Source organism: Triturus cristatus, chromosome 8, assembly GCF_964204655.1.
Source record: "Triturus cristatus chromosome 8, aTriCri1.1, whole genome shotgun sequence".
Lineage (NCBI taxonomy): Eukaryota > Metazoa > Chordata > Amphibia > Caudata > Salamandridae > Triturus > Triturus cristatus.
Genome location: NC_140591.1, coordinates 35,101,110 through 35,129,022, shown reverse-complemented (window position 1 = coordinate 35,129,022; position 27,913 = coordinate 35,101,110). Strand labels below are relative to the sequence as shown.

Sequence of the window (27,913 nt, the reverse complement as noted above, 5' to 3'; positions counted from 1 at the left end):
TGGACGATGCCGAGGGAAAACTAATTATTTATTTAATTTTCCCTCAGCGTCGTCTGTCGGAATCCCCCCCCCCACCCGGCCCGCTGTCCCACCTACGAGTCACAAAGGATGTGGCAGGAGTAGCAGGGAGCAAGCTCGAGGTCAGGTATGCGCACCCTAACTACTCCCAAATGCCATCCATGCAAACCCCTCTGATAATAACATTGGGTCAAGTGATGCTGTGGCATGAAACCTCCATGTAAATTGCATAGGGACATGTGTGGGTTTTTCCACCATCAGTTTTACCCGTGCATGATTGGACAGTGACACGTCTTCCATTCCTCCCCATAGAACCTGGTTGTAGTATTTACCCTGCCATTCCACAGTGGCAGACAAATCAAGCACTGGGTCCAGGTATGTGTTGAGGTCCCCTCCCATATAATGACTGAGGGGTGTAACATGTGCAGGTGGTGCCACAGCTGATGAGGATCATCTGTGTTTGGTCCATAGGAGATTACCTAGGTGATCAAAGGTTTCCCTGCACTATCGCAAAGCTACCTTGGTCATCCGTTTCGAAATTGCAAAGTCTGAAATGCATCCTCTTTTTAGCCAACAATAGGACCCCCCTGGAGTATAAAGAGTATGATGAGGCTACCCGAATACCTGCCCAGCGAGCACCAACGGTGCCCTTCATGTGTTGTGTAAGATATGTCTCTTGTAGGAGGGGAATTTGTACTTGATGCCTGTCCAAGTATGCAAGTACCTGACTTGTTTTCTTCTAGTTGTTAGGTTTCCTGGACTAACTGTGTTAGTAGTGATATTCGACCTATCATAGGAGACTTTGCAACTTCATACACTTACTTACCGAGCCCACCATCCTCTCAGGCAACACTTGGCATGACCCACAAAAACGGCAAAAGGAAGAACATTTGTGGTAATAAAAAAAGAAGCAAACTCCCTCACCCCATCCACCTCAGCATCCCAATCAGGCCAAAGACATCTCCATAATCTAAAAGACAGCATCAGATATGCATAAACAAAAACTATGCTGCGCAAATCAGTCTACTCTACATAACAATAGAAAAGCATGTGGGGTGTACCCTGTAAGGGGCAGCTAAAGGCTCAAAACCAATCCAGGTGGACAGAGGAGGTTAGGAGTAGCGATGGTGCATCAGTTATGCAGTACTGTGTCATACATTAGGCATAGGGCCTGCTGTGCCAAATGGAACCACCATCCCTGTGCAGTCCACACAGGCAACATGTAAAGCCAAATCAGCTGGCCAAATTAGCCATGGAGCTCTGGAAACATCTGAAGCCATTGAAATTGAAGCATGCACTGCAATCCCTACATCACATGGGGGGATCCCCCCAAATATGAAAGCGGGACAGCGTGTCCCTCTCCGTGGAAACAAGTGAGTTTATGTGTTGGATATTGTCGGCAGTCATAGAAATATGGGGGCATATCAACAAGGGCTTTAGCTCTGCTTTTTTGGCTTTAAAAGCCAAAAAAGCAGAGATAAAACTAGCACCCTATCAACAACAGGGTGCTAACACGCAAATTTGCATGTTAGCACCCTTTTACTCTACGCTTCCTGTTGCATCTCTAATGAGATGCAAAGGGGGCGTTCCAGAGTAAAATAATAGGAGAAATGTCGCTAAGCGACATTTCTCCTATTATCAAGAATATCGCTAACCCTGTTAGAGACAAAAAAAGCAGCGCTAACCGCTAACCGCGGTTAACGCTGCTTTTTTACGTCTGGTATTTTTCTGACTTAGCCATGATATCCTATGGAAGGAGGATATCATGGCTAAGTTTGTCTGTCCCTATAAACAAGCTAACGTGAGATTATCGCTGGGTTTCCAGCGATAATCTCACGTTAGCCACTTAGCGTGAGGATTTTTATCGCTATTGAGATAAGCATTGCTAATAGCACGCTATCTCAGCGATAAAAATCAACGCTAGCCGGCGATAATTATCCTAGCGCTAAGTGCGCTTAGCGATAATTATCGCCGGTTGTTGTTGATATGCCCTTTTGTGAGTTAGTTGCCAAGTACATCCATATCTGATTCCGACCGCTCACGATGCTTCGAGGTGAGTGTTTTAGCATAGTGCAATGCAGTCTTAGAGGCAGGCAATATTTTCTGTATCCAATGGTGATTGATGCGTAATCTAGCAGGGTAGAGCATGGCATATGGGATTCTTGCCAGTTGTAGTTTCTTCTTGATAGGCAGACATTATTTGCATGCAGCCTGCACCACCGCTGTGAAATTGGGAAAGAATGCAGCGTCATTATCCTGTACTTTACATTCTCCTTTTCCATTGACGAATGGAGCACAGTGTCACAGTCATGTTAGTTGAGGAGTTTGGCTATTATTGAGGGTGCAGAGGCGACCCCGGAGGCGGTCCAGCCATTAGAGACCTGTGTGCTCCTTCCACCACCAGCTTGTTTGACAAGTTCTCTATTCCAAATATCTTGCAAAGCCTGGTTTCCCAAAATGCTCCATCTTGTCTGTGTTGATGGATTCTGGAACTCTGGCAATACACAGGTTGTCGTTTCCTCATTTTTGGCCTGTGTAACCACCAGCGCTTTTTCTATGTTTAAACATTTGTAGACACTTACTGTAGGTCTTTCTCAACAGGGGAATTGCGTTGCTCCACCTCCATTATACACACTGCCTGTTTATCCAACATGGCCGCCATATGGTCCTTGCGTATATTGATGGTATCAATGTTGGCATTTATGGATTGTAGACTCTGCTGCATGGCTAGTAATGTGCTCTTGAGTGTGGATGCACCCTGGGGTGGAGGATCTTGCTTGGAGTCTAAGATGTGATCCAGCTGAGACTTGGTAGTGTGCAGGGCCTCAAATGTGAGGTTTGGTTCCTATCGGCTTTTCCCATCTTCTCGTCAGGTCACATTCCGCATCAAAGGTGAGCATTAGTCGGAGCCCTGGCCTCCTCTCAACGGGGATAATTAGTAATAAATTTTCCAACACCAGAGTTCCAATATCTAATGAGGCCATGCTCCAACACCTGTAGCCACACCCCTGGCTGCAAGCCCCCAGTCTCCAGATTTTAGAGGCAATTTAGGCCCAGCCTATACAGCGCAGTTACAGTATTCGGGGCAACACTAGGGGTCAAAATGCACATCACACAGTGGGCACTCTCCAAGCAATTAAGAGGGTTGCTCCATCTAGTGCAAGAGTTAGCACCCCTCTACGAGTCTCTTGTTCTGGCAAGTGAGAGGCACCCCCAGTGTGATGTGGTGTGGGCCTAAGCTCCAGCAGGCCCCCACAGAGCAGCACCATCTGATGCACCGGGTCTCAGGCTTCTTGTCACTTTTCAGGGAGTATTGGCACCGCTTCCATTCCCATACCACTTTACAGCCTCTCTAGGCTGAATTACAGCGCCTGCACAGCTCACGCTCTCAGTTGCCCCAGGAGCTCACACCAGCGCTCTCGTACCTGTAGGATTGGTGGTGCGGCCCAGTGAGCAGTGCAACAGCAGAAGCTCCTTATTGCCTCAAAGACTCCCAGTCAGCCAGCATTTTCCCCGCAACATCACCAGCACTGCAAGTTTGCCCAAATCACAGTGAGGGGCTCAGCAAATCTTGAACAGTGGTGTATCTCATGGGACCGTACTGCAGCCTCAGGACCCACACTAGGGCGTGTGCCACGCTTAGGGAAACGGACGCTCAACGCCCACCATTTTAGCCACGATAGGTTGTACATTTGGTTCACCCTCACAAGTTGAATTTGGCACGCCACACCTCACTGCACTGCTCTTTTAGGGTACATGGACCCTAAGCACCCTCCTGCATGCCAGGCTCCCCAATTTTAGGGCTGATGTTTGCCAGATGACCAGATTATTGATGGATTCTGAGTCCCAGCAGGTGATGCTGCACTGAAGTGCAGCCATCTTGCAATGGGTTCTCTAGCGTCACCCAATTCCACATTGGGGAAAGTACTGGACTTTGGGGGGGGGGGGGTTCTATTTACTATTCCCACTGCAAACATTACCACATTGGGTAAAGTGTTTGCCCTTGGGGTGGGGCAGATTTACTATTCCCACTCCAAACTTAACCCCATTGGGGAAAGTGTTAAACAGAGCAATACATTTTACCATTCCCACTGCAAATGTATTAACCTCTTCGCTGCGGCGCAAATTCCGCCGCAGCGCTGCCGCAGTGCTGACATTCCATTCCTGGGCGTGGTCATGACGTCTCCCGGCCGTCGTCCGCACACGCCCATCGTGACTCATGGCGGCCGGGAGACGTCATGAGCATGGAAGAGGTTAACATTGGAGAAAGTTTTGGTCTTTAGGTGGGTCAGATTTACTAATAACAATTCAAGCCATCTGGAAAAGCGCAGTACTTTAAGAAGAGAAGTCAAAATGACTATTTCCATTCCGAACATAACCACATCGGGGGAAGTGTTCAAATTTGGGGGTGGGTAGATAATTTTGGATAAAATTCCCAAATGTAACCCCATTTTGAAAAATGTTGGACTTTTGGGGAAGCAGAATATACTACTCCCACTCAATGTACCCTCAAATTATTCTCCCTCTTGCGCGGCAGCAGAATGTTTGTTTGCACCCTTTAGGCTGTGAGCGAAACAGAATGAGCTGATCTGAAACTATGCAGGTGAGCCAGGTACTGCTTAAAAATAGGTATGGAGGAATGGAAACCTCCTTTTTGGAACCACCTTTTGCCATCCACAATTATTTTCAGATTTTTAAAGTGTGCATTTTATAGAACATTTTCCCAAATTAAACATGTTAGATTTATGTAGTGTTGAGGTTGACCAGTACCTCAATCATAGACACTGTACACATCACTCTTCTGGAACAAAAAACAATCATATGAAAGTCTGGAGTATTCTTTGTGTTTCATATGTAAAAAAAACTACACGTTACTTCTAGACACAAAAAAACATGTGCAACATGCGGAACTCTGCCCATGTAAAAAAGTGCCACAGCAAACATTTCATCCATCAGAACTTATATGCCATGCAAAAAATTAAGCATCTTGGAACCTGTTTCAGGATCTATAATTACTATTAAAATGTGTCTTTCAAATACCTGTGACAGAAAATAAGGCAATCATGAGTCTAAGAACGAACTGTGAAGTCATTTGTTGGTATTAGGAACATGACACAATGTATGCAATAATATATAAAGATGTTCTGTGATTACACTGTACACAGAGAGCAAGCACTACAATGCCTTTTGCTTGTCTACTAGTCACTGTGCTACAGAATACCTTACCTTACATCACTCTGAACAGAACATATTGTTCAGCTGTTACTGAACCACATCATATGTGCCCTGAGAGGCCTGAAAATTACTGGGATTTAAAATGCCTGAACATGCGATACTCGGCCTCACGAACACATCCATGTTCAGTCCAACTCACTGTATTTCTCTGCTTTGCTCAGTTTAGTTCTCACTCTTCTCATACACTTTTCCCCCTTGTTATTTATATATCTGCTTGTTTTCTCAAAGGTTGGCTACCTATTTCTATTCCTAACACATTCTATAGTCTCTTTATTTCAGTTTCACCTTTTAGTCCCACTTATTGACTGGCACACAGGCAATATTGCTGAATAGGCATCTTTTTTTGTAGCTTGGAATGAATAATTCCAATCAGAGAGAGAGAAAACATGCCCTGGATCATGGATGAATTATAAATTCCCAGAGGGCATGCACACGTTCAGAGATTTCGGCCTAATATAGATTTCCGAAGTGGAAAAAATTCAGGTGTTTGATGTGTCCTACTTCTAATATTCAAGCCAAGCAAATTTAAATAAATCAAGATACAATCTACACGGAAAGCCTGGCCCAGGGCAGGCAAACCAGTGCCAGTCCTGCTCCTACACCAGAGGTCTTCAAACTTTTGGATGCCGAGACCCCCCTGTCAACATTTTGAGGCGTAAGGACCCCCTCCTGACAAAAATGTCTAAACCTGTTGACTAAATTGCGTGGGATGAAAATGTAAATGAGGTTATGTGATGCCGCGTATTTTGGGATAGCATTGCTTCATTATTTTGATATTTGTTACACACAGTAACGCTGAGGAAAGATTTCACCCAATCAGTACCCATTTATAACCAAAATACAGCAATTATCATCAGAAAGATTTCAAGTCAACCTTTGTGAAGGGCCTTCCACTCTGCAGCAATACGTGCTGCCACATTAGAAGCTCACCTGGCCCTGACCGGAAGAAGCAGGGGTCCCTTAAAACCCTGGCGGTTTTGTGTAGAGTTGAGCCGTTTTCCCATGCAGCTTTCCTCTCACCCCCTCCCTTCCATCCCTCTCTCCTCTCCTAACCCCGGATCCCTCTCTCACTTTGCAGGTCATTTTCTTTCACCCCTTTTTACAACTTCTGAACTCTCCCCATTCAACCTCTCACTTCACCTTTAATCACCTCTTGCCATTCTGTCCTTTCACTGCCCTCATCTCTAACAGTCTCTCACATTTATCTCATGGCCTCTCTGGCCCTGTCACCTCCCGTGCCCCTCAGCACTTCTCATTCACCTCGTCTCTTCATTCAAATTTTTGTCTATTTGTATCCCCCCCATTCCTCTTTCACATCTCCCCTTTGTTCTAACAGAAGCCCTCACCTTTGGATCACACTCACTTCTTGCGTGTCCACACTTCTCTTCGGCAATTCACATTTCTCCTCTTCAATCAAATTCTCTCACTCCCTTGCTGTCCTCTCTCATTTTGGGTGCGGATGCAAGTTCAGAATGGGATGAATGAATGTATGTATGATTACTGATGGGCTTGTTTGAGTGAGTTGCATATTGAGTAGTGAGGGGGACAGGTGAGTGAAGTGTCACATGAGTGCAGGATGAGTAGTGTACTCGTGTGACTGCAGGTTGAGGTATAGTGTGAGCAGGACAAGTGCATTTTGAGTGCAGAGTGATCACTGTGAGTGCAAGGTGAGCGGGTGAATGGTGCAAGTGCATGGTGATCAGTGTGAGTGCATTGTGATCACTGTGAGTGCCAGGTGAGCGTGACAATAGAGGGCGAGAATGAGGAATGAGTTGTCTGAATGCAGGGTGCATTCCCAGACCCATGAAGTAACTCAGCATGTTATTGACGGGGCGTAGACTTTAAGATCTAAGTTAAACTATTGCGGCATTAATCGGGGATCGAGGGTGAAGGAAATAAATAATGTGCTGATCCTGCAACAAACTTCCAGTCCTATGGTTAGGGTTACCAGCAGATTATTTTGATGGCCCAGTCGGTACAAAAAAAAGCAGTCACCTAAAGCGGTATTTTCAGCGCTTATCTGTGCATACTTCCCAGGGCCGGCTTTAGTGCTGGTGGTGCCCTGTGCGACAATGTTTGTTGGTGCCCCCCCAATGACCACCCCCACCACGGATTCTCTCACTAGCACCCTTTAACAGTGACCAAGTCTCCATAACCCCACACTCTCAGATGCATTGAATTAGTTATATAGTGCCACTCATACCAGTGTAGGGTGTCCAAGCACTTTGCATCACACACACATTACACAGAGACAATCAATAATAAGTGTGTAAATCAGTGTGTAGGAAATGTTACATAAGCCAAAGGACTAAAAGTATAGGAGTCACATGTCATCCATACTGGTAGGCAGTATAGTTCAAGAGTGCTTGGTGTGGAGAAGCACAAACTCAGAGTCGAAAAAGAAACAGCATAGTTGGGAGTTTCCTTTAATAATAAGAATTGATTTCTAGCCAAATTAACCCTTTTTGCAACATTAATCAATGGTCTAATAATGTACTCTTTGTAGTGTGCATGCTGTTCTAGGATGAAAGTTAATAGCTCACTATTCTATATTAGGACTTTAAGTTATAAATTGCAAGTAACAAAAGGATGTCTCTTTTGAAAGCAGTAACCTGCTGATCTCTTCATATCATACGCACTCTGTAATCTACTTGGTACACGTTCTTTGCAGCAGGCATATTAACCCTCTGCACTAACTTCACCTAAGTCAAAACCTCAACTATACAAAATTCTGATCTCTCTCCAGGAAGATAATTAATCACAGGAGTTATCTTGACATTTATGTGAGGCCTGGTAATTGCCGGGGAAAGAAACGCTGCAGCAGGTGCTTCAAAAGCACAATAAACGTTCACACACGGCGCCCCCAGGAAGCCAGCTTTGTATTCCTTTCCATGAAATGCATTCTCACACTACAGCAGTGAATGTAAAATCCAAATGTAAGGAATAGGCACAGTGGGGACCCAGGGGGTACTGGAACCAGCAAAAAAACCTAAGCCTCTGTAAGCAGTTTACAAAGGCATGTTAAATGGTCTTTAAAGACCTGTGAAAAAACACGGGGGTGCCGGAGATAGGAATCCAGACACTGCCCAGCTGAGCCCCCAGCAGCTCAAGTTTCACTGCAGCAGCCCGGGCTGACTGGGAAGGCGCGACCCCCTTTGCATCACTCCACGGCCCCCCTGGGGGTCGCGCCCCACAGTTTGAAGACCCCTGTCCTACACATACAGCAGCTTTTAGAAGATGAACGGCTGTTCATCTTTTTAGGTCAAGACTCGGCAGCGCACGTGCGCTATCTTCTAGACATTTGGTATTCACTTCTATGGGCTTAGAAAACACCCAGCACTTTCCATTCGTTCTTTCATCTGCCTTTACAATTTCCTTCATTTGCATTGGTGAATAGTATACATTTGTCCTGCCCATTGGCTGTTTTGTTCCGCCCTGCAGACTGCCCCTTCTACATGGATCCTTTCACTATCAGTCATATGTTTTAGTTTCAGAGCACAACTTTTTCTTTCCACTCTCTACTTGCTGGTGCACGGTGCTGCTCACTTAATCTCCACGGCCCTTCCTCCAACACCACCTCCCACCCCTCGCAGCTTGTTTTTTATGCAGTTTTATTTGCTTGCAAGAGGTTTGAGTGTGTACTGATTTTTTTTACTCTTATTGTTTCCTGCTCAAGTCTTTGGTGTGTCGCTATTGGCCATGCTAAGCACCCTCTTACAGATGTGTGCACAATGGCACCGATGTCACAAGATCCTAGAGGAGCGTGGCTGGAGTGGACAATAGACATGCTGGAGTGCACCGCGGACCAGTGAAGCTGGAACTCATGAGCGTGGTGCATCTCCAACGTACATTGTAGTGTACTTTATTTGATCGAAAATGTTGGTGTTGGCCACGATTCTTAATCTCTTTTGGAATGCCCCCCCCCCCTTCCACCAAATTGATGCTCAGTCATGTTATTTTCACCCACCACAGCACGTGCTCCGTGGTTCACCTCTGCATCCCTGGCGTCAAGCTCCCCCTCCCCCAGTCTGTGCCATAATACAGATTAAAAAGACAACAAGGCTGCAGAGGAAGATAGAGTTGGAAAAAACACACCTTAGGATATGGAGGGCAGCGAAGCACATTCTGTGGAACGAACACGAGCGGAAGAACAATCTTAAGGAGTCCTTTCTATGTGCATTGGCCTATTTTGACAGCATCTTCTGTTTGAACGGCCGAGTCAGGCTATAGGTTCCTCGTGTGATGTACACTTTCTGAAAGGTTGGGCTGATGTCTGCTGCCAACAATCACAGACTAATGAGAAAACGTGCTTTAAATCCAGTGAAGGGACAGTGGTGACTTAGGAGGACTCTATTAGCATATAGTACCCAGACTACTTCACAAAAGATGCCCTTCGCTTGTACGTAATACATTCATCCACTTGTCCATTCATTCATTTATTTCGGGGTCCCGCTGATCTCACTTATGGAATTTTGCAAATGTCATTTTTCACCCTGCGTGCATCAGAAAGGAAAGGAGCAGGCCTTTCGTTGGCATTCTTAACAGCTTTCGATTGCTATATTTTGGATGTGTGTGTACATATGTGTGCGAGTAGGGGGTTTGGTGTAAATGTTTGCTTTTACTGGAAATTGACACTCTGTATCCCCACTGTTCTTGACAACACCATGGGAGCGATTGGGTCCCACGTGCCCACTTTCATCTTCACAAATTAAATTGCAGGTGGAAATGAAATCCCTCTGGTGGGTGTGCGTGGGCAGCGGCACATCCGTTTTTCATGCCTGCAGCGCGCTGCTGTTAGCAAAGGCTGTGCCACCGAAGCTCTGAAACGCTCTCCCTGCCAGCCCTGCACATTCACATTTCTGGGATTTCTCAGATACTCAGAGACACAGGGAAAGGGGGACACGGCGCATCATACAGGCGTTTCTGTGACGTGAAAGGCAGTGGCTTTAATTGATCTGTTTTTGTTTGGGTTTCGTAAATGATGTGAGTCATGTAGTTTGTCTGCTTTTATGTCAGCTACTGAGTAACCTGATCTGGTCGCCTTAAAATCTCGATGGCTCCATAGTAGAATGTATGTTTGCAAGATCTAAGCTGCCCCAGTTTGTAAATATGGACTCTTTTTAGCAATCAAATGCACTAAAGGGGCCGCTTCAGCTGTTAAGCACACTACCACGTGTCAAAAATCAGACATCTTAAATATGAAAGTATGAAAATGGTGCAGATTGGGGTGTACAAATTCTCCCTACTTCCACGGATAGAGTAAATTCACAGATACACGCACATACACTCATCATACGCTTGGGCCCATTTCACTAACATACACTCAGATTACTCTATTAGCACTGAACCTGTGGAAAGAAAACCCTCTAAACACCCTACATCTACACTACGGTCGATAAGACCTAATTGACACTGTCTTGAGTCATGATTTAACCAATAATAATCAACAATAATCAAAATAGAGTACTCAATAATTGACAAGAAATAATAACCAACACTGTATTTAAAATTATGATTCTTTATCTAAAATTAGTTCAAATGGAAAGCAATCAAAATAAAATCAGTATTCTCATAGTTACCTATTCTAGCTAAATGTCATAAATAGGTCATCAGGACAGGTCTCTCAATAGAAGTCTGTTAGGTCACCGTCCTCACAGCATCGATCCTCACCAACGCAAGTTCAGAAAGAAGTGGCCTCAGAATCCAAAATGCAACGAACAAACCCTCTCTAAGCTAACAATACTTATAATGAATTTAACAATAGAAGGCAACATAAAATGTTTTAGATATCCGCTGAACCGCTGAGCAGAGCGAGCAGGAAAGGATGTAGCATCGCTACATTTGGAAAAATCTCCGCTCAGAAAAAAACCACAAAAATAAAAAGACGGAAGACGGAACTAAATCTTGAAAATGTTTCTTTTTCATGTTCATATTTCCTCGGAACCAGCATTGTGATCACAATGTTCATTGTGGCTCCTTTGTCTTCCAAGGACATTTGGATGTCCGCCCAAAGCTGCTGTCCTCACGGAAAACTTTTAACCAGGCGAAGACTGTGGTCAGATGACTCTCGACCATGTTCAGCAAGGCCTTCTCATCAAAATCTCAGCACTCGAATGTAGGCTTTAAACGGTAGCCATTTTTCACTAGGCCAAAACGTACCATCTTAATTAAAAGAGACAAAAACAACGTTACCACAGCATGGTGATTAAACAGTGTTAACCCCACTAATACCCTTATGTGTATGTAATTATCTAGCCTTTGCAACACAAGAAAAGCATTAATACACGACATTTAAAAAGCATTTTTGTGCTTTAAAATAAACAGCACTTAGCAACATTTATTAATAAAACATGCACATTATTAGTAAACAACACAAATGCATCCCCACGTGTAGTTTTCTCTTGTTAGTTCGTATTGGTTAATTAGAACATTTACACAAAACAAATAATTAGTAATTATGAATTAATCATTTTAATTTCTTTCGACAATAGACAAACCAGAGCTTAAAAAACCCAATAGATTTTCAACAGAAAACTCTGCTCCAGCAAAAACACTGTATTTTGAAATTTTATTTAAACACATGCAAAAACAATGATTCCAAAATGTGTTCAAAGTTTAAATAAATAATGCCTTATTGGTTATATTTATGGTAACAAAAATGCTTATAATACGTTTTTATATATTTTTTCAACATGCTGCACAGCGCCCACAGCATAGCTTTTAAAACATTGGCAAAGCCAATAGCTCTGACTAAACACATAGGGGGATATTCTCAAGGACTTATCGCCGAGTTAGCGGCCCTTTATCGCAGCCAAAGTGGTGATAAATTTATATCACCATTCACAAGCTGGTGCTAACAGCCTATAACACCAGTTATCCGCGATAGACGCCACAAAAAATATCGCCACTGATGATACCGGCAACTAACGCTAATGATATGCAGAGTAGGCGATCCCGTGCAAAAAGCCGCGAAAACAGCACTTCGCAATATTCACAACGACCAACCAGATCGGCGATAAGATCCCAAAACATGTGATAAGGCGCGTTAGCAGCAGGGATTTAACACCTGCTCCAACCTGGTGTAAAGCCGGAAGAAAACATGCACCAGAAACGGGAGCCCAGCCCACAGCCACACCAGAAGAACAACAGATGTCATGGAGCGACTGATCATGCTGCTCGGACACCCAAGAGGGCCACAGTGGGCAACGTGTTTGCCAGGGTGGCACCTCACCCCCCCCGCGAGGCCGACACAGTGAGCGGTGGTGCCTGCGATCCTGTGCTCCTGCTGCACCCCAAGCCACTGGTTCCCAGACCCTGTCTTGGCCTCCCTTGTGCACCCAGGCCTCACTGCTCACCTGCTGACACCGGTGTGTGTCAAAGAGGGCCCACCACATGCCGGTGCAAGCTCCAAGCCCGAGGCATGCAACCTTGGCGGCCTCCCCAGACCATCGCTGACCTCTGCGACACAGGCCCACGTGACTCCTTTCTTGTTGATGTACTCCACCGCTGCCTCCGGCCTACACTGCGGTCCAGCAGGCCTCACACTAATCCAAACCAGTCCGGACCAGGCATGACACGGCATCGTCGCAGGCTGCACACACAGTCAGCTCTGGTGCTCCTACCTCCATCAACCACAAACCATCGCCACATGCCATTCCAACGTCATGTATCAGAGTTCCAGGAGGAGCTGGCTGAACAGCGGTTGTGCCGCGCTGACCGCTGCATCCGGCCTACACTGCTGTCAAGTAGGTCACACATTTGGAACTGAGTCTTGATTATACAATAGCGGAGTTTATACCATTGTACAGGCCTCATCACAGACTGAATACCTTTTCACCTCTGGTGCCACTAACTCTGTGTCACCTAAGATCATGGACACTCACTGGTTGGACTTAGGTGGCGTCTGAGTCTATGGCCTGGGGGTTGTCTCCATCATCATGTGGCTGGTACAGACTCGGTGCTAGACATGAGTCTGTAGCATTCTTTTCCTCCATATTGCCTGTGTCAGCTGGGTTCTGCCCTCTGCATTATGCCTTGGAAGTACACCTTCCACTGTCCCCCGGAACACTCCACGACATTCACCTTGGTCATCGATGAGGACCCGCTCAGCTCTCATGGCCCTACCTCAGTGCACCGCAAGTCACCGTCCCGTGGCGGTGTGCCTCTGTCGGATGCAGTGCATCCGGGGCCACTAACTCTGTGGAGCTCAAGTCATGGACCCTTGCTGTTTGAACTATGAACTTCTGATTGTCTGACCACTATTGTAGTTGTTGCCAGCACCAACCACTCCCTGAGGGCTGGCTCACCCCACAACCATCCAGCACGGGCGTCACTGGACATGTGACCCTGGCAATAAAAGGGGCCGGGCGCACATACCCGTAGCCATTTCCCCAAACTATCTAAGTGTGTCCGTGTGGTCATCATGCATGCATGAGGGCCCCGGGCCATACCACATTACATTGTGCTGTGGACAGCGGACGCAACCATGTCACCTCAGGCAGTGGGCTAGACCTGGGACATGTAGCTGTGTCATACCCCCCTGTAAGCGTAAGCGGCGTGGGCTGGCGTACGACAGTCCAGTGTAGGGGTGTGGATCATCCCCTCGGGGCTCTGGGCGTGGTTGAGTTCCGAGCTTGCCAAGGAAGTAACTAATGCAGTGTCGGCGCCACCCGTCCCGCAATGGACAATGTTGCAATGTAGCATGCCCCCGGAGTGCGGGCTCGGACTAAGGGATGAATGATGGAGCGCAAGCCCGCTCGGGGTCCGGGATCATACATGCCAACTGTTGTGTGTATCGTTATTACCGCAGCATTACTCAAAGTCTAGCCTCAACCGCATCGCAAGTTCAGCCAGCCATGTACTCTACATCTGTGTCTGACATGTCCTTACCATAGGCCTAGACTCATGTGGCGCCCACCTACAATGCACAAAATCACAGTGTCGTCATCATGCTTGTGGACATGCGCAGACGGGCATGTCAGTGGTGTGCCGTAGGAGTGCAAGTGATGCCATCACGCAGCTCACATGAGTAAATGGTTTTGGGGGAGGGAGGAGCAGCAGTGAGGCTGCGTAATACACATTGATGTCGCTCATTTGCTAAAAGCAGTACATGTTATACGGGAATCAGTAAGTCACACATGTCACACAACAATGAACAACTGAGCCTGCCTACACATCATGCAGAACCAACGATTGACTCATGTCTGTCTGCACTGTCACAGGTGATCAAGGATATGCACTCTGCCCTTAGATGATGATGACACCCCTCCGAGCCCCAGACATACAGGCCTAGAGGCAGTACAATTGGGCCCATAAACGCACCAGGGGCATCGTGGAACGCACATTTGGGGTGTTGAAGTCACATTTCAGGTGCCTGGACATTACAGGTGGAAGGCTCCTGTACAGCCCAGACATCCTGTGCAAGATGATCGTTGCATGTTGTGAGTTACACAACATATGTGTACGCACCAATGCCCCATGGGTACAAGTGCCAGATGCACCGGACGATGATGAGGAAGATGAGGCAGGGGACCACACCCCACTGCATCTGCAGCAGGAATAGCCCATAGGAACACCATCATTCACAGTTTCTTCACATGAGAATGTCACATTGTGACAGTCCTTAGCAATCATGGGACAGTTCACAATGACCACAGGCACAGCATGTGCAAATAAATTCATTACAACACAAATTCCCTGAGTGCATGTCACTCCTCTGTACAGGCCCATCACTCTGACAAGTGTAAGTGCAACCAGTAGTGCAGACAATCTATGAAATGGGGAATGGATGGTGGGTGTGTCACCTCTGTACAGAGAGGCTGTTTAGGGTGTCACCTTTTCGAAAAGCCATTTCTGTGTGTCAAAGATAGTCCGGAATCCCACTCCATGTATCACATGTGTCCCAAACCATTACATAGAGGTTGTCATTTGAGGCCTACAATTGACAACATGGCTTCTTTTGGGGTTAAACATGTGCCACCATGATGCAGGGATGCACCCTGTGACTCAAGTCACACAACATGGGCAACATGGACGTAAGGGGGAATCACTGGCCCTACATTCATCCATGCTTTCATACTTGATTAATCATAGACATGACACATCTGTGTGTATCAGAATGTATTGTTCACGTTCAGTGGAGTGTTGAAGCTGTCTTAGTACTGGGCCATGCTAACAACACTTTACAATGTTGCCCGTGGAGGACCAGCCAGAGTCCTTTGGGGATTGTCAGGTTACTCGTAAGAGGAAGAGTCCAGTCTGCAGTCAGATTGTTGTGTCATATTGGGCACACAAAATATGACAGTGCATGTCCAGGTCCAAGGTTATTGTCGCAGGGTGTATCGGGGGACAGTGGAAGGTGTTATTCCAGGGCATGATGCAGAGGGCATAACCAAGCAGTTACATGCCATGTGGCGGAGATGAATGCTTCTGCTTCATTCTTACCACTGAGGCAGATTCATCCTCATCGTCGTCCTCTGACGTTTCATGTGCCTCATGTGGGTGCTGGTGTTTGGTCTGCAGCACTGTGTGGCATTGACACATCAGGGGACGGAGATGTGGATGTGCAAGTGGCAGCAGCATTCATCTTCACACTGTCTTGTGGCATCACTCCTATGATGAAGATCTGCAGGGCACTGAAGAGCCCACCTACCGCTTGCTTGTGTGCAGCCATGGTAGCCATTCCTTGCGCAAGCATCCAATCCATGTTCTCCATGACCCTCCTCATGTTTCTCAAATCACGGATGACATTGCTGTAGCCACTCTGACTGGACAGTTGTTGTCGACTACAAGTCATGACTCCAGCAACGCCAGTCATGGATTGTTGGAGGGCATGGGGCAGACTGTAGGCGACCCTTAGGGAGTGTAAGTGGTCCCTGATGGGACTTAGACACCCACATATGGCATCCAGTTTGGCTGCCATGAGGTCAAACCCCACCCGCACATGTTCAGCCAGCTCCTTCCGGCAGTCTAACACACGGCGTTGGAACGCCATGTGTTCTTCGTTGAGGTACTGGGAGCCAGACGTGGTGGTGGGTGCTTCCTCCTGTGTGGTCTGTGCAGGGGGTGGGCTCACCTCGATGGTGCTGTGCTGCCCTGCAACTGGAAGTGAGCTGCGGAGGTTCTCCATGAACTGTTGGAGTTCGTCGAAGTCGATGTCCGGGGGCTCATCTCCATCATCACTGACGTGGTGTAGGGTCTGCTCTGCAGGAGGTGTTGATTGTCCCTCTGCAATGTAAAGGGGAGATGCAGTTTCACAGTGTGTCCCATTTATGTTGACGCATTGTGAAGTTTACATACAGACTGCATGGCACTGTAGATTGTGACTGTTTGTGAGGAGATGCCTTTTTGATGCGAGACAGTGGACATTTCTGCTACATCACGGATGTGAGGTTGTACTCGTACATTGTCATCTCACAGTTTCCTGCTATGCCAGGTCGATTGGCCATTTTGTGCACACATGCGGCACCAGTTGTGTCCTGTGTTCTGTCGTGAAAGTGTTATAGTCTGTACCACATTGTTGCCAATGTAGAGGTGCACAGAATCTTATATGTGTGTGTGCTGCAGTGTGGCACAGAGATCAGGGACATGATCCAGAGTCATTGTGGGTGTGCTGTGTGCTCTGCTTACTTGTGCATGTGTGCCATTGTGCCCATCCCCCTTGTCCCCCCAGTCCCTGGTCGGTACTCACCCTGTTGATGTTGTGTCAGGTCATGTTGGGCAGTGTCGGGATCCCCAACTCCTGGCACCATGTCCCGACTGATGACTGTGGCCACTGTTTTCTCCGTGTCATCCAGCTCCTGGTGTGCCGCTGGATCCCCTCCTCCAATGAGCGTTGCTGCTTTCATGTTGGCTTCGAGTTTCTTCTTGGTTTTTCCCTTCACATCATTCCAGTGCCTCTTGACCTCTTCCATTGTCCTCCTCAAAGCTGCAACTGCATTCACATGGTCCAAGATGGTCTGCCATATTTGCGTCTTTGTTGCGAATGACACGATGGAGGTGCCGAACAGTTTTTGGTAATGTTCTGTCACCTCCGTGACGAGGATCCTGTTTTCCTGAGGACTGAACCGTGTCTTCCTCTTCCTCTTCTCCTTGGCCTTCCCCGACCCAGATGTTCCTTGCTGGCCGTCTGTGGGGCTTGTGAGGTTCACGTTGTCCTCTGCACTCGGTCCGGGTGCATCCATGCTGATACGCAGTTTTATTTTTTTTTATTTTTTTACCTGCTTTTATAGTACATTTTCCACATGAGGCATTGGAATTGCAAGCCTGTTGCTGGTTATCACTGATTTTTGCATCGCGAATTGGGACATCGCCAGTTTTTTCGCGTTAGTGTTTTGCATTTTTTCTGCGTCGCGTTGGTTTTAACGCGGTCATTTGGCGCATTATCGTGAGACTATCGCAGGGTGCCGCCGGGTTGAGAATACAACGTAAACACGGTGTTATTTTCCTGCGATAATCTGCGATGTGCAGAGTTGCGTTCAGCTAATTTTGCAATGATTAACACCCTTTCTTAAGAATATCCCCCTTAGAAGTCCCCAAAGGCAAGCCCTATTGCCTATGCCAATGCTTATTTTCTGTGTGCTTCAGAATTGTTTGCAAGTCCTATCAATGCAGTGCTCCTAATTCCCCTTTTTCTCTGTAAGGAGAGGTGGGGGTGGAGGAGAGGGCAGGGGGTGTTGAACGCTAAACTTTCCCCTCTGCTATCAAGGCTTTGGAGTCCATGGCCCTCCCCTGCTGATTTAGGGCTAAGCTCCCCTGCAGGTGTTCACATTCCTCTCAATGGTCTCTCAAAATTAAAAAATGGTCCCGAAAGCTGCATTTAACAGCACATTATCTGTGCTGCATCTCGTCATCACTGATATCCCCTTACAAACACAAGATGCTCTGAGACACTTTTATTATACAGAGTGACTGGGTAGGAGACACCTCCAGGACCAGTCTCCATGCACAGATAAACTGCTGGCTAGTGGGTGGTATAAATAAACATCATCTCAGTCCCCTGGCCCTAAAACCTAGCGTATCAGCAAAAGACATAACATTGAATTGACTCTGCATGTCTTCGTCACTTCTCACCTGAGAGAAAGGAGGACCACTGCAAAGGCTTCACCGAAGCTATTTATGGCAGCCAGAATTCGACGAGGTGCGTGCTGCATCAGTCTATGCACGGTAGGCCTGGGCGGTAATTCCGTTCCGCTCGTGGATTTTTCAGAATTTGGGCAATTTCGCGTTCCACAGAGAACGCGATATTGCCAAAAAGTCTGCGATCCGCGGCTTCGCGGAATTTTATGTTTGTTCGCACTTTCAAAATGTGTGTTCGCTAGATATTTCCCCCCGAGCACGCAAACAGTGTTCGTGAACAGGAAAAAAGCATTGTGAATGGGCGGAACAAGCAATTCCGCGTGTTCGCAGAATTTCTGCGTGCTCGCAGAGATTTTTTACCGTTTCGCGGAGCTTTGCGTAGCGCGACTACGCAAATTCCGCCCACCCCTAAATTGCATGGAGGGGAAACACATTGTGGGTGACCACTTTGGCAGGAAGCATAGAGGGAACTATGCTCCCACTACAAACCTACAACTTTAAGAAAAACACTATGCTTTCAAATAAAAAAAAAATAATAACACAAACGCTTAACACATATATTATTAAAAATCCACAAACTGTCAGTGAGTAACTTTTCGATACCTTAACAATAAGTTCAGCAGCATCACCACTCTCCAAAAATGTTATGCTTCCCTCTCCTGAATATTATTTTACACAGTAAATGTTAACCTTTTCCTCTCTGTGTGTATTTGCGCGTTCCTTTGAAAACCGCATCTTTACTTTCTCTTCATTTTTTAACATTTCTTATTTACAGGATAATTAAGCTGTTAAGATCATTTTCCCCGTACTAAATTAGATTCTAATCAACAATAGATCTCAAACATTTACTAACTTTCAATAGACTTCTTATGTGAAATCATGTGATAAGACACATTGGTAAGGCCGAACGCCAAGGCCTTGGCAAGCTGCAGCAATAATTATTTTGTTAAGGCAGGTATATGCCACAAAAAGAAAATGAAAAAACACTCATTGCCCTCTAAACAAGTCATAAAAAATTAAAAATTAATACAAATCGCTAATGTGGCAGTTTTACATTTAAAAAAATATTAATAATAAGACCTTCTAGTGTGTCATTCTTAATATTATTATTTATTTTGTATGTATTATTATTATATTAAAGGAGTCAAAAGAATGAATAGACTTAACCAAACGCTCAAATTACAAGCAACTACTATTTTACAATGTCCCTTATACACTTTCAGGCACATGCATCAAAGGAAAAACCGGTCGCAAACGGGCAGATTCTCAGAATCTGCCCCTTTGCGACCGGTATTTTTGCATTTGGGATGCATCATCCCAAATGCAAAAATCGCAATTTAAGGAATCTCTAAAATGCGATTACTTAAATTGCGATTGCATTTAAGGAATCCCAAATTGAGATTCCTTAAATGCAATGCATAAAAGTAAAAAAATTAGCGATTTCGCAAATAGGGGGAGCAAATTACCATGAAGGTGAACTTCATGGTAATTTGCAAAAACTTTGAAAAATGCACTTTTGTGCATTTTTCAAAGTTTCATGTTGCGCACACACATGCCCTTAGGGCATGTGTGTGAGCAACATATGTGTACAGATCAATTTCAGGGGTGCAAAAGGGTGTCATTTTGACACCCTTGCACCCTTGAAATTGCATGAGCAATTTGCGACTACCTACTGGTGCTCGCAAATTGCTCATGCTATCTCCAATTCATTCCTATGGGCCTGGAGGCCCATAGGAATGAATGGGACGGCATTCCTTAATTGCGAGTCGCAATTTGCGAGTTGCAATTAAGGAATGTGTAGGATTCGCTATTTTTATAGCGATTCCTACATGCATAGGCTTTTGCAACTCCTTAATTGCGATTCCTTAATAGCAATTAAGGAATCGCAAAAGCCTACGTTTATGCATGTGCCAGTTGATAACAACAACTTAAAAAAAATAAGGCATTCAAAGGGCAATCAAATAGATAGTAGTTATTTAAATATAAAACAAATATATTAAAAGAGCTTTGTCAAGGACGAGGAAAGAGCAATTTTTCTGTGGATATGAACAATGTTGACAGGCTTTGTTCCGTCACGCAAATTGAAGGGAGCCAATGGGTAAAACTGGACTGGCGCAATGCCCCGTGCTGTTTGCTGTGGTTGGCAAAATCAAAATGTTAATTTCAGTTTAAAAAATCAATTGATGCAGTCACCGGGCCAAACGCCTTCCTATGGAGGTGAAAATCGTTAGCTAATCAATCATTACCATTCCAATGAACTACGACTCCGAAGGATCACGAGCTCCAATTTAAGTTTAGTAAATTTATTACAAAGCCAAAAACAGCTGGACATACAAACACCTCAAGATGAGGGTGTAGAAATACATTGGACTCATAAAAAGCCAAACCTGCGGGTGAAATTGAGACGGTGCAGCATGCACAAGATAACCAGTTCCAGAATCAGAATACAGAAAATGACGGCTCCCACATCCAAATTTCTTGATATGAAAAGCATCTCGTCTGGCCTCACACTACAACTAACGTGACATCCCCACTTAGCATCATCCCAAGGCAAGTTCTATAAAGGTGTTAGCATATGAAGCTTCCTCACAGGTCAACTCACGTTGAATGGGTCGAGTAGCATAAAGCTACCGAGCTCGTTCTAAGTTGCTCTCTCTCTCAAGGCAAGGCAGAAATCCCCCTGACACTGTCCCTAACTTCATCACATGAACTTACAGGTAGCATCCCAGAATGCACCACGGCATCACACCATCCAAGCAAGACACCTCCTTGTAGGTAAATGTCCATGCAGCAGCGATGCTCCCAGGCCTTAGCTCAATGACCCTGATTCCCAGGCTCTCGCCAGGGAGAAAGTCCAGCAGCACTTTTTATTATCAGCATCGCCTTTCAATGTAACTTCTCCTCCCTAATCCTAACTCCTAAAACAAAGGCAATATTCTAAGTAACAAGGATGGGATTTTCCACGTGCAACAGAAACGTGAGAAAGAACAAATTCCACATACGCATGGAATTCACTACTGAGTCTAATGCGAGAGGTTCCAGGGGAACAATACAATTCAGGCCTACAGAGTTCGGTCAACATAAGAAATAGCACATTAGTTTGTGAAAGCACAATTATAAAATGAGCATTATTACTGAGGACATTTAGATTTTCACATTACATAAGCACATTAGTAACAAATGCTTGTTAGCTACATGTACACATTCTACACGTTAATATTTTCAGCTAACCACATGTAGTGCCACATTCATTTCTTCAGGTTTACATTCAAACACCTCTCACACTTCACTTTCACATTATTATGGCCACGTTCTAATGATCCAATGTTAGCAACACAAAGGATTGAACGTGGGCGCGGCCTGCCCATGAGTATAATGCACCCCTACAATCAGCAGAGCATCGTCTGCGCTCGGTCATAGGCGTATAATAATGTGTGAATTTGTTTTGGGAAAACAAGATTGTGGTGAGACAGGCAAAGCTTTTTCAAAGTCCAGATCTAAAAGTACCTGAAGATATCAAAATACTGTTTGCACGTGGGCTTTCTTCCTTTTTACTGCTGACTGCAGATGTTTGCATTAACACTTGGTGGGGGCACCATTACTTCCTGGTTGACTTGCCATTGTCTTTCTGAAATGTTCCCCACTCCCCCTATGTTCCCTATTATATCAATGTCGCGTGTAGCGGCAGCGTGACAGGAAAATGGTGAGGACACCCTGGACATCGGCATGGCAGTGTGAGCGCAACCCTACTCATGTCTGTGATCCACCTGGAGGTCTCGCAGTGGTGCTTTATGGTCCCTATACATGGCAGAAACCCCATATTATCTGGTATCCCTGGACTCGCTCTCACGCTTCCACGCATGCGCAGCTGAGCAAGGGAGTCTGGGATTTCCCAGCTGTTACATTACTTACAGTGACAATATTCTAATAGATTTGCAGAAACAAATGTCGTTCTGTTCTACTCGTGCTGCATCTTATTTTATTTTATTATTTATTTTATTAAGTGTTTTATAGAGCGCAAACTTGACCCGTTAGGGTATCAGAGAGCTTTACAAGGTTCATAGAGTTGTACAAATAGGCTTAGAGACACAGAGTATACACACAGTTGGAGAGGGGCAGAGGTGCAGGGTACATAGGGAATAGGGGGACACGTATGTACAATTTACATTTGCATCACCAGCAATAGTGGCAGTGAAGTTCAGAACGACTTCTTTCCTCATACATACTTTTTAATCAAATGATACTGTTTTATTGTGTTTATTTCTAGAGTACAAGAAGAGCGAGACCCCCCAGACGACAAAGTCGCCGACGTCTGGTGACGCGGAGGAGGGCGAGTATGTGAGCCTGGGAAGCGTGTTTCCTTCAAGTAAGCGCTCAATGTTCTAAAGTTTTTAGACAATCTTTATAAGCAGTACAGAGATGAACCACAAGAAGCACATGACAGGGGGAATGAATACTCAAAAGTATGCAACTGCCCTGTAGAAGAGGCACAGACATGACCATCTAAGGTCCCTGCTCGATTAGAAGCATCATTCACGATGCATTTTTACAATAATTAATGTATTGCTAATGTATTAAGCTCTCACTCGCCTGCTAGACTTATTGGAACTGTGAGAACATTTATGATGCCACATCTGTTGAAGTCATAACACCTGTCATGAGGAAAGTATCGGTGCGTAAAACACAACTATGAGGTGAGCTCCGTTTGTTTACTGCTGGATTGGGAATAGGTGTTTGGTATCCTGTCCTTTATTTTAACCTGCTGTTGTTCCAGGTTGATGCAGCTCTTAGGACTGATAGAGACTTTTAACTGGAGTCTTGCGGAGTTACACACAAAGAGAAAGAGAGACAATACTCTCATGTGAACCGTGGCTGAGGAGAATCGGCTCAAGGGGGTCAAAAAGTTAACAAGAAAGCAACACACCAGTGGAAAGCACTGCTAAAGCGGTTCAATGTTATGTTCTAGGAAATATTAAAACAATGAAAGTGATTTTCAAGCAGTTAAAATGGGCTTCGGCGCTGCCTGCAGTAACTCTAGAGTGGGTGTAGTCGGTTCATAGGCTGATGGTCGGTCCTGCTTACATTTTATGTGCTAAGTTAGAAACATTGCAAGAGGTCGAAGATCTCCAGCTGGCCAAGCCTCGAAAGCTCTACCCAGAAAGGACATCTAGGGTCCGATTCACAGAACTAACTTAAGACAAAATCCTAAGCTTACTACCATTTTGGTATTCACAGAAGGCACTTACTCATTTTGGTATTTCACAGAAGGCACTTACTCATTTTGGTATTTCACAGAAGGCACTTACTCATTTCGGTATTCAGAGAAGGCACTTACTCATTTTGGTATTTCACAGAAGGCACTTACTCATTTCGGTATTCGCAGAAGGCACTTACTCATTTCGGTATTCACAGAAGGCACTTACTCATTTCGGTATTCAGAGAAGTTAGGAGTCCTAACTTTAGGACTCCTAAATGCCTTCTGTGAATTCCGAAAGTCTTAAAGTTAGGATTTTTCTCAGTTTAGGAATAGTAAAGTAAGGACTCCTAACTTTACTACTCCTAAACTAAGAAAAATCCTAACTTTAAGCCTTTTGGTATTCACAGAAGGCATTTTGGAGTCCTAAAGTTAGGACTCCTAACTTCTCTGAATACCGATACGAGTAAGTGCCTTCTGTGAAATACCAAAATGGTAGTAAGTTTAGGATTTTGTCTTAAGTTAGTTCTGTGAATCGGGCCCCTTGAGATCAGATACACTGTGTAAGTGGTCCCACAGTAGCCTGTAACCTCTCACTAAAAATCAGAGAGGACATACATTCTAAGATGTAGCTGTTAAGGTTGCATCTGTTTGAGGTAAATTTAGCTGGATGTCTCTCTAGTCCAAGAATAGCATTTCTTACACCAACATGAGTGTCCAAGCTCTGAAAGTTCCTCAGACTTCAGTCCACATTTCACAGGGGCAGCAGACATATCAGAATCCTCCCCAGAAGAAATCCCCACTTTCAACTGTACATGTGGAATCTTCCTAGGAAGGAAGCCACGTCTGTGAAATTACATTCTACATCCTCAAGTAAAAGTGCGAAGTTAAACAGGGTTAAAGCAGGCTTTTGTAGCAGAATTGTGACTTTTCTAGTAAAGTTGGTCAAGAGCAGGCTGGTACAGCTAGTTCTGAAGCAATGTCCTGGAGCAGATGTTCAAGGCATCGTTCTCCATGGCACAAGCTGACAGGAATTATGCGCAGAGGCAGCAAACAGCGAGGGATTCACTTCTCAATTCCAGCAGGATTGTCTCCTTGGCCTTAAAATGCTTCAATAGTTTATGCTAATAACACACTTGTAGACAATGAGGCCCTAAACCCGTGCTAGGAAGGATCTCTGGTTAGCATCTCCTGTTTGTCAACAAATTTATGTGTTTCAGGGTCGGGGCAGCAGTGGAACCCCCTCAACAAAAAATTCAACGAGGAGAGACTATCTGCGTTGCTATTTGAAACTCTCCATTCTTAACCATTGGGATTATCCATCGGCCTGAGCTATCCACCTTTGAATCCACCTCTGACCACTGTCTTCTCCACACTGAAAGGGTCTCTCATCGATGTGAGGCCTTAGCCCCTTATGCAGCAAGTATCTCATAACCCATAACCTCATAACCTAATCAGTGGGACCCAAGAGTCGAAAAGTGAAGCTCATGCAAGCAGATTGTTTGTGGTCTAAGCTTATGAAGTTCTTCTCTAATACTCTTTACCTTATCTCATTCCATTCCATCTCAGTATCCAGATATCCTGGTTACCATTATTATTATTATTATTAATCTTATAAGGCGCATAGCTACCAAAAAGGTTTCCCAGCGCCGCTGTACAGGAAAAAGTACAAGTGGTCAAACTGTCCCGAACCTATTGATTGAATAACCATGCCTTTAGGTGTCTACGAAAGTTACTGAAAACAGTTTCTTTCCTAAGGAATAAAGGAAGAGAATTCCACAGAAGGGGATCTAGATAAGCAAAGAATCGACCACCCAGACGGGAACGTTTGATCCTAGGTACTGCAAACTTGGCCTGGGTAGCAGAACCGAGAGACCGCGAAGGAAGATAATAATGAACAATGGCCTTTAGATATTGAGGGGCACTACCAGACTTGACCTTGAACATATAGCTCAGAGTCTTGAACTTTACACGGCTCTCGACCCTGAGCCAATGGAGTTCACGAAGAGAGCTGGAGACAGGAGTTATTCACGGAATCTGGCAAAGCAGCCTAGCCGCTGAATTCTGTACCAATTGCAGTCTGCGGTTCACAACCTTATTGGCTCCCAAATATAGGATGTTGCCATAGTCCAATCTAGATGTGATACCATGATATGCCGTATTACACAGTAGAGCTTAATTTGCATAAATGTATGACACAACTGATGATCAATAAACTTATAAAATTAATTTTTTTATTCCCCCCCCCCAATAATGAAGACACCACATATAGGAATCCCCCACTAAGCCACCTACATACTGACTGGGAGGCAAGATGGTGGCCGCTCCGGCGATCAAGTGAGCACTTGCAGCCGACCGCCCTCCGCAATCTCCCCAACTCCTTGGACCCGATGAGACTCAAGAAGCCCAAGAGCAGAGATTAATGCCGGCTCTTGGAGGCTACATGGTGTACGGTGCATAGCTGTGGACAGCGTGAAATCCTTTGGACTGTGCTTACGTCTCGTTGCTCGGCGGTGTCTGGTCCCTGGGCGGTGATTCCGTTCCTATGGCAGGTGTGGTGTTCTCCTCAAGGAGCTCGGCGATCCGTTTTTAGGGTTTGGCGAGAAGCAGTCAGGGTTAGCATGTTCCCAAAGAGCACTGGAGGAGCCAGGCAGCACGGCGCCGGAGACCCCACGACGTGGTCGTTGAAGCCCGCAGAAAACGCCCAAGAGAAACAACAACCTAGAGCGGCTGCTGATCCAGGGAGTAATGTGGGACCCGGGAACAGCCGGAATTCGGGGCCAGGGAAGAAAACTACCCCTGCTATCTTTCTTGCAGCCAAGAAGGGAAAGAATGTCAAGTAGGACGGTCTCATGACGGAAGAGGCAGCGGTAACTACCCACCTGGAAGAGGTGAGCTGTGGGAATGCAGGGGCTTCTGGCCATTCTTTGAATGCAGCAATGAACAAAATGAACCATGGAGGGCAGGGGAATAGCGATCATTGACTGCATACCCTAGGGGGCGTTGATGGGACAGGGGGGCAAAGTACTACATATCACACAACACGGGAGGTGGAATATGGTGCAAACATGAGAGAATTAGCAGCTGGTAACCCAGATATGGATAAAATAGTCTGTGACACGCTGCCAATATAAAATCTGATAGATCAGAGCAAGTCTCAAGAACTTCCTGAGGTGGATTTGGGCGATCATTTTTTCTCATTGTCTGAAAATTCTAAACTCATTAGGAGAGGAGTCCGTTCAGATATCTGATGGCCCTTCAGGCTCACCAAGCGGACAGTGGAGTGAGACCAGCAGCACCCATCAAGATGAGACCCCAGTGAATTGGCCCAGATACAATACGGAAAAAAACACCAACAGTGACACCCAGAGAGGCGACCGATACAGAGACCATGTCTATTCAAGCACAGCCTCCTATGTTTAAGCTCGGCCCAACTGTGTCCTCAGAGGGGGTATTGAGACAAGAACAGCATAACTCAATAGATCACACAGAAGAAATGTCCCTGGCCGTCATTTATGAGGCAATTATGTTACATAGAGAGGAAACCTGGGCAGAGAGTTAAAAAACGCAAGGAGCATGTCGAAAGCTACAAAATTCACTTCGACGAGTGGCCAAGTCCTGCTTGGAATTCGCTGAGCGGATAACGGAAGCTGAGAACAGGATCTCCACAGATGTTCGTGGTAGGACTATTTACAAAAGCTTTCCCGGAGTTGACTCATTGGGCATGGGATACCGAGGTGCAACGGGCCCACTGGTTTCCCTTTCGGCAAAGTAACACTCAGGAGTCCAGTAAATCTGGTGTACAACCTAGAGCAATCCTCATTTGTCTATCTAATTATTTCTCTAGGCAGGCTTTGTATGACCTGGCCAGGCCAGATAGGAAGAGAAAGGGGAATGGGTTTGAGTTCTTTGTTCGCCCTCACTATTGCCATCAAACAGTGGAAAAAAGGTGGCAACTCTGGCAGTTAATGTCTCCATTCCAGGGTAAAGGAGCCCAAGCATTCCTTCTGAATCCAGCTAAGCTCAAGATTATATATAAAGACAACACATGTTTTTTTACATCTGTGATTAAGGTCAAAGAATACCTCCACGACTTTAAATCTTAAATTTCAGGGGAGGGGGCTGTAGCAGATGAAGCTGCATAGACCTTATCTACTGCGCGATGATGCTATAAATCGATATCCCCAGTATGTGAGCCATATACAATGTTATGCTCGAATCTCGTTTTCACTTTCTTTTTTATTTAAGTACTTGTTGGGATGGGCCTGATCCGTTGGGTTTAATAGCATATTGGTTGGGTGAATTTGGGGGGGAAGGGGCAGTCTGCGTTGGTGCAAGGCTCTCCATCATCCAAGACCCACGGGTCTTGCAGCCTCTATGGTTGGGTGG

At 45.5% G+C, this 27,913-nt stretch overlaps 1 protein-coding gene across 1 annotated transcript in view; it reads left to right on the top strand.

Moving 5' to 3' along the window:
- Window positions 1-27,913, top strand: part of LOC146799897 (cytosolic phospholipase A2 gamma-like) — a 668,494-nt gene that overhangs the window by 418,647 nt on the left and 221,934 nt on the right. The window contains exon 13 of the mRNA XM_085620828.1: window positions 22,598-22,696. Within this exon, the coding sequence (XP_085476954.1) occupies window positions 22,598-22,696 (99 nt within the window). The remainder of the gene's footprint in view (window positions 1-22,597; window positions 22,697-27,913) is intronic.